Source organism: Pollicipes pollicipes, unplaced genomic scaffold, assembly GCF_011947565.3.
Source record: "Pollicipes pollicipes isolate AB1234 unplaced genomic scaffold, Ppol_2.1 Scaffold_4740;HRSCAF=5597_pilon_pilon_pilon, whole genome shotgun sequence".
In the NCBI taxonomy this organism is placed as follows: domain Eukaryota; kingdom Metazoa; phylum Arthropoda; class Thecostraca; order Pollicipedomorpha; family Pollicipedidae; genus Pollicipes; species Pollicipes pollicipes.
This window is the reverse complement of record NW_023596545.1, coordinates 42,315,456-42,322,878: the sequence shown is the minus strand read 5'-3', so window position 1 is coordinate 42,322,878 and position 7,423 is coordinate 42,315,456. Positions and strand designations below refer to the sequence as shown.

General features: G+C 51.5%; 1 protein-coding gene across 1 annotated transcript; it reads left to right on the top strand.

Annotated features, from left to right (window-relative positions):
• Window positions 1–1,272: 1,272 nt before the first annotated feature.
• Window positions 1,273–6,732, top strand: LOC119099123 (heat shock 70 kDa protein 12A-like). Its single transcript, XM_037222205.1, has 5 exons — window positions 1,273–1,287; window positions 2,402–2,534; window positions 3,769–3,944; window positions 4,316–4,408; window positions 5,001–6,732. Exons 2-5 carry the CDS (start codon window positions 2,405–2,407, stop codon window positions 5,097–5,099), a joined length of 498 nt encoding a protein of 165 aa, XP_037078100.1. The 5' UTR covers window positions 1,273–1,287; window positions 2,402–2,404; the 3' UTR covers window positions 5,100–6,732.
• The last annotated feature ends 691 nt before the right edge of the window (window positions 6,733–7,423 follow it).

The following is a 7,423-nucleotide window of genomic DNA, read 5'->3' as shown; positions in this document are numbered from 1 at the left end:
AGGGTGAGAGAACGCGGTCACTAGGGGCGCACGACTCACTAGCAAGCGGCTGTAATGGGATGCTTGCAGCTGTATGCAGAATGCTTAGTATGCGAAAGGGGAAATAAGGGATTCTAGGGCCCAAACGCTATCATATGTTCCAGTAAGCTGTGCTTCAAGCCATGTCAACAACTTTGGAGTTCCAGATATTGCCCAGTTCATAGTAAATGCGCGTGCAATGCTTGACTTGTGGTAGAACAGTCGTGATCAGAATATTGATCCAACGTCCCCAATATTGGTATACCTTTCATCCTTACAGGATGCATAGATATGATCGATAAATGTCGGGATGTGATCCTTGTTTCACGATGCAGCAGTAACTGATGGTGTCTGAGGTGAGCTGCCGATGCGGACGTTGACCCCCGCGCGCTGCCCCTGCCGCCGGTGATGTGGCAGATGATGCCGTGTCTGTGGTCAGGTGGAACGGCGTGAGGGCCTACAAAGCTGGCGGGGGTGGCAGATGATGCCGTGTCTGTGGCCAGGTGGAGCAGGCGGTGAGGGCCTACAAAGCTGGCGGTGGTGTGGCAGATGATGCCGGTCTGTGGTCAGGTGGAAACGGGCGGTGAGGGCCTACAAAGCTGGCGGTGGGTGGCAGATGATGCCGTGTCTGTGGTCAGGTGGAGCAGGCGGTGAGGGCCTACAAAGCTGGCCAAGTGCGACTACCGGATGGCATGCTCCGCCTGGAGTCCAGCCTCATGCAGCAGCTCTTCGTACCCCACCCTGAACAAGATCAACAGAGGTATTACGCCGCCATACCGCTCCCATTTCACTAAGCGACTTGGCTTGGCTGCCATGCTGCCAAACCAAGTTGACTTTTTCTATCGGGAACTTGTGAACTGAAATCACCGAAGCATACTGTAGCGCCTGCATTGAAGCGCGACGACCTAAAACCCATACCTGAAACCAGTGAAGCTAACTGGTAACCGAGAGATAAACCTGATGCCTTTCTATGAATTACCGTTAGAAATATTTTAGTGCTTATGTCTGTTGTAATTCTCAATTTTACCGTCGTTCTCGAATGACCTTCGACGAGGTAACATGTTTCCGCTGAGGCCGATTGTTTTGCCTATGCGCACCATGTTACAAATTCACAGCTTTGCATTCTTTTCCGCAGCAAGTGGAAGCTCTTTTTGCGATGGTTTCAAACATGCCACTACCTCTTCCTCGTTGGAGGCTTCGCGGAAATCCAGATTCTGCAGGAGCGGATGAAAAGCGAGTTCTCGGAAGATCAAGGTTGTGATACCACAGGTTCGTGAATTCATGAATTCTCTTTCGAGTTTGGCCCAAGATGCCGTCCCTGAATGAAACAAAGTAGCGTCATGAAATGAATCGCGCCGAATGTTCTCATTTTAACAATTTTGGATGACGTTTTTCATGTGTGTGTGTGTGTGTGGTGTGTGTGTGTGTGTGGTGGTGTGTGTGTGTGGTGTTGGGGTGGGTGTGTGTGGTGTGTGTGTGGGTGTGTGGTGTGTGTGTGGGTGTGTGGTGGGTGTGTGTGGTGTGTGTGGTGGTGTGTGTGTGTGTGTGTGGTGTGTGGGTGTGTGGTGTGTGTGTGTGTGTGTGTGTGTGTGTGTGTGGTGTGTGGTGGTGTGTGGTGTGTGTGTGGTGTGTGTGTGTGTGTGTGTGTGTGTGTGTGTGTGGGTGTGTGGGTGTGGTGGTTTGTGTGTGGTGTGTGTGTTGTGGTGTGTGTGTGTGTGGGTGTGTGGGTGTGTGGTGTGTGGTGTGGGTGTGTGTGTGCGTGTGCGTGTGCGTGTGCGTGTGCGTGTGTGCGGGAGAGGGAGGGCAGAGCTGCACCGAGTCAGAATTTTGGCTATAGAGTGCTATCACACACTTTTGTTGAGGGAGGAAATAATATGCTTTGACCTAAATTTCAATAAATACTTCAGTGAGGAAAACAGGTTTTCAAGACAGGATTGGTGAAAATGGGGGGGGGGGGAAGGGGTAGTCTCTTTCCCTGGAAGATGTGATAAACTTTGTGGTGTTTAATGTAAATAAATAAAGCGAACATTGGGTTTCCCAAGCACCCTCGGAAATCCTCCGTCACATCTGAAGTCGTCAGTTGTTTTTTAGGGTTCATGCTTTGTTTGTTTGGATTGCCTCGCGTGTTTCGTAACAGGAGCCTCACTGAACTGAGCTTCTGTAGGCGAACTGAGCTTCTGTAGGTGACACGCGCGTCAGTAGCATTGAAAGAATCTGACCTTGTAAGATAGGGTAACGAGGTCCATACGACACAAAATACATTTTTTAGAAAAGGTTATGGTAATGAAATGGCGCCTGGCCGACCTGACACACCGCGCTCTCCTCCCGTGGGCACTAGTAAGATATTCGGCATCAGGAGACGAGTCCATCGCGTCGATTTCAGGAGATGAGTCTGGCGATCCTGCGTGGTGCAGTTCTGTTCGGCCTCGACAGCAGCGTCATCCAAGTGAGACGGTCCACCATGACATACGGCGTAGGCGTGCTCAACAAGTTCATGCGCGGCATCCACCCACAAGGTACGGGACGTCAAGTGGCAGCAGCAAATGCCTTGCGGTGTGAACTACCACCGGCCGGGCTATCCCGAGTTGTGTAGTTCCAACGAGACTGCGTACCCATTCAGGTGTAGCTCCTTGATTCATTCATGTCATTGCCACTACCAATCCCCAACGCCCATGTCGTTGTCTTCCAGTATATCTTCTTCAATACGCGCCGGGAGGGGGACAAGAAAATTTCCGGTTACAGAAAATGTTGCAGAAAATTTCAGGACGGCGCGGTGTAGCCACTTTGCAAAGCTGCTGACAATCAAAAGCGGATATTTTGGCTCGTAAAGTTGGATGTACCTTGTAAGTTTGCTAACCCATGACGTGTAAAAGTCAGGCCAACGCCGTGGGCGGAGACAATTTCTAGGGAATCGTTCAATCTCATACGTCAAACAATGGCGCTAGAATTACAACAAATCCCATCGAGCTAGTCAGATATGAAGGTGGGACCAAGGTCTAAACCAACCAGCCGTTTTACTGGAGAGCTTAGTGTATGAGATAGTTTCCGGTGCTCATTCCGAATTCATCAGTAATAGGGACCACAACATACCAGACGTCTTCCGTGCACTTCTTAAAGGTCAGGGCATGTCACTGACCTAAAATGACACAAGTCGGCATTTTGTTGCTAGGAACATGCCGCCAAGCGTAATCCTTGGCGCTTATTCAAATGAAAAAATTAAAACAATCTCGTAGGCTTTTGGTCACCATGACCTTCTAAAGGTAAAAAAAGGCTACGGACTTTAAATGAACATCAGTGACCTTTTATTCTGAAGAGGTATCTATGTTCAAGACGTTTGCATAAGGAAATCTGGCGGCACTTTGCTAGCAATTTGGCCACCAACCTGGAGTTTGACCTTGTGTGACCTTATTTGACCCAAATGTCATGACCTAAGAACCTCAAGCTTTGACACACGTAGGCTCACATACTAGCCAGCCAACCTTGTGAATGTGGTACGTCTAGGCCGCTTAGTTTGTTGTTTGTTTCGTTTGTTAAAATATCAGGGGTAAAACTGATCCCCCACCCGAGCGAAGGGTATTCCACCGGCCACCCAGACGCGTGCTAAGTCCTTACCAAACCGTCCGCTGTCAATGTGCGAGTTGCTCGGGTCCGCTATCGGCCTGTCCGCTGGCCACCGCCGGTCGGCGGGACAGGTGGCACACCATCTGCGGCCACCAGCGCCTCGGTACACAGCGCACGGCGTCCCGGCAGGCAAGCTGCTGGTGCGCGACGACCGTGAGTGGTGCGCCGACATCTTCGATAAGTTCGTGACGGCCGACCAGTCGGTGGGCGTGGGCGAGACCCTGCTGCGCCGCTACACGCCGGCGCGCGTCGACCAGACTACCATCGTGCTCCACCTCTACTGCTCGCATAAGGAGAAGGTCACGGTGGGTTGCAATGGCGCGGGCGGTCACGTGACAGGGCATCGCGCGGGAACCTTCGGTCAAACACGCCCTAAGCGGTGAAGAAGACGCAAACAGCTGACGACATTGATGCAGGCCAGGTCAAACGCTTCTAGTCTTAATGCAGCTGGATGCTTGAGATGCAGGGATGTCTCCCCTCGGACAAGATGGACGCGGAGTGAGGCGGCGATGGGGCCACCGGTGGTATGACGCTGCACCAACCTATTGGCTCCTGTCGGTTTGTCGTGGTCTTTGGACTGTGTCTTTTGTGAGCGACGAGGGTAATAACCAACACCAGCCGTAAGGCTGATGACGAGCGCCAGCGTGCTGCCGCTGATGGCCTCCGCCATTTTCAGTTCGTAACGGACGAGGGCGTGGAGCGGTGCGGCACACTGAAGCTGACCTTGGATGGAAGCCCACTGAGTCCCGTCAAGCGCCGTGAAGTCCAGGTGACAGCCATCCTTCCACGAGCCGGCCCGCAGTCCTGAACCCAGAGACGGCGCTGCGATGTGTAGCGCACGATTCGCAGAGTCGTGGCTGGAATTTGTGGGAAGTTGTGATGGTCGTGTGGTGCAAGAGCCGGCAACCGTGCTTGGGAGGCAGGTGCACCGGATTCAAAGAAGGCTTGTTTGGCGCAAGTGGGTGCAAAACGTCCTTTGAGTCCTTGCTTAACCATACATCACCACTGGACAAGTGATAAGTTTTTGCTTAAAGCAGGGGGAAAGTGTTATTTTTATCTAAGTTTCGAGATCCAATGGGTGATCGAGATTCTGGCTCCCCCATCCCCGGAGAGGACAAACCAGCCGACAGATATTTCTGCCTGCCTGCCTCGGTCGGTATGATACACCCACGATTGCACTGTTGTTTTTTGGAGCGACCTGAATGAGCTTGTACTATGAAATTAGCTCTCCAGACAGCAGCTCCAACCAATGCTTTCACTATGTACAGCTGCTTGCGACACAAACTTTATTCTGTGATCACTCCGTCACGTGCCTCAGTCGGCCAATGCGCTTAGACGAACGTTTTTGTCGGCCGCCGCAGGTCCGGATGCGTTTCGGCGACACGGAGATCGTGGCCTCGGCAGTGGACGTGCTCACCCAGCGGTCCGTGTCGGCACACATCGACTTCCTCGGTCTCTGAGACGCAGAGGTCCGTGTCGGCACACATCGACTTCCTCGGTCTCTGAGACGCAGCGGTCCGTGTCGGTACACGTCGACTTCCTCGGTCTCTGAGACGCAGCGGTCCGTGTCGGCATACATCGACTGCCTCGACCTCTGAGACGCAGCGGTCCGTATCGGCACACATCGGCTTCCCCGACCTCTGAGACGCAGCGGTCCGTCTCGGCACACATCGGCTTCCTCGGCTTCTGGGGCCGGCCCTGCACCAGCGGCGATGCTGCCTGCTGTTGCCCTGTGTGTGTCCGTGGCGCAGCAGCTCGTGCTGCCCTCTGTGTGTCCGTGGCGCGGCAGCCTGTGCTGCCCTCTGTTCGACGATGCGGCGCGCCGTGTTTATGAAGGCGGCGAAATGAGATGTCGAATGGTCTGGCCGTTATGTGATGCGTAAAGGTGTAAAATATGCGTCGAAAGCTGTGTTTATACCGTGTAACGTAGGAAGGCTATCGGTAGTTGTTTTGCGACTTGGCCAACCTTGACTTGTGCTCGTGGCATTGCCACATCTGAGAAGTGCAGCACCGTAGTTGAGCTTTATGGTTTTACATGACGTTGCAGATAATGTGAGAGATGGCTGAATTATAATTTGTACGTAAAATCATTCAAATCTTGAGCACTCCATGCCCTGTTAGATTATGCTCGTTACGCTCCAGTCGGCAGGGGAGGGTGGGACATGTCCCGACCTCCGAATATTCATGCATTTATAGATATATGCGTATGATTTATTCACTTCAGTGACCATCGCGTTCAGACGCTGGTAACAATTACATATAAATGCTTGCTTGCTTACTTATTCATTCTGCTTTAACGAGCGCATCACATCTCCGTTCCCCAAAACTGCCGTGGTAAGCATTTCAGAATCATCAACAAAGTGGTGGGTTATTAATGTAATTCATTTTTCGGAGCGGGCATCAGACATATCGTGAAAGCTTTAATGGCACCTGGTATAACGTAACTGGTTAATCATTCTGTAATGCCGTGATCATTTAAAGTCAAACCTGTTATCGATTGTGCCGACTGTTTTGTGCGATGGTTTATTGTGGTTTGCCGTACAGGGCCTCGTACAGAAGTTATACGGCTCGAGCCTCATATGATAAGGGCAAAACCAGTTATTCTAACGATTCCTTATGTGGCTGTCTCGATTTTGGCATTTCGGAAAGCAGCATAGTATGTGGTGAAAAATGGCCTATGTGTGAATGTCATTTAATGTCAAAGTCATGGCGATCAAATGTGTTTGGTTACCACACCAAACAAAGAAGTGGCCCCTGTTCTGCTGCCAACATCACACCTCTATGGAAAGTGACACAAGGTATGCTGTCGTGCGAAATTGCAGTCTTAGCTAAATGCTGCACGTCAGGTTTTTTTGTGGAGCGCAGCATGCTTTGGTGCTAGTGTGGAGTTCATATCACACGCAGGGCTAGATTCAGATTCTGATCTGTGGAGTCGTCAGCACGTATTTCCTATTATTCGTGCTCCCAAGATTTCAAGACGCCATGCCGCCGTCCAGTAGAAAAAAGATTTCCATGTGCGTTGCGTTCTTGTTTCTGAATGTAAAGGAATCTCGATGCAGGAAAACGGTGACATGATATGATGCAGAGCGCATGTGTCAGCACACAAATGTATTAGTTGTTGAGAGAGCAATACAGTGATCAACACAATCCCTCAGCGGCTGCTTGTGAAGCACATTCGCCAGCACGCGCACGCAGATTATTGCGCCTCCTTCACTGCCGCGATGCGTCGAACATCGGAATGATTCTTCCCGGGGAAAGACTTCTAAGTGCGAACGTGCTCCAGAGAGTTATTGCCTTCACTGAACATACATTTTACTGCTCTGTTACCACCGTTCCACCAGTCTACCCCGTGCTGATCAGGACCCGACTGTCCCTGAATAACCTCACACGGGCGGTAGATGCGTGGCCAAGCTCATGTTAGGGTTGTATCGGTTATCGGTGGCATGCCCATGCCGCATCGACGATGTATGGGCAATGTCGGTGTAGCCAACGGCTGGCAAGATCGTGCTACAATGGTGGTCCTGCCCATGGTCCTGGCTGCCATGCCGGTCCGTTATCCTTCACAAATCGTGTTCCCGGCAAGACGCCTATTTCCGCCATCCACCTGGCCCATCTGGCCAAAATTGCAATATTCATGCACGATAAGCTTGCAGATCACCTTTGATTTCTGTCATGCAAACATATGACCATTGACCTATGCTTACAACCTTTGGACATTTTCGCTATTTGGCAGTGGTGCATCAGGCATGAACACGCGCTCGGGTGGCCGGTCGGATACCCTTCG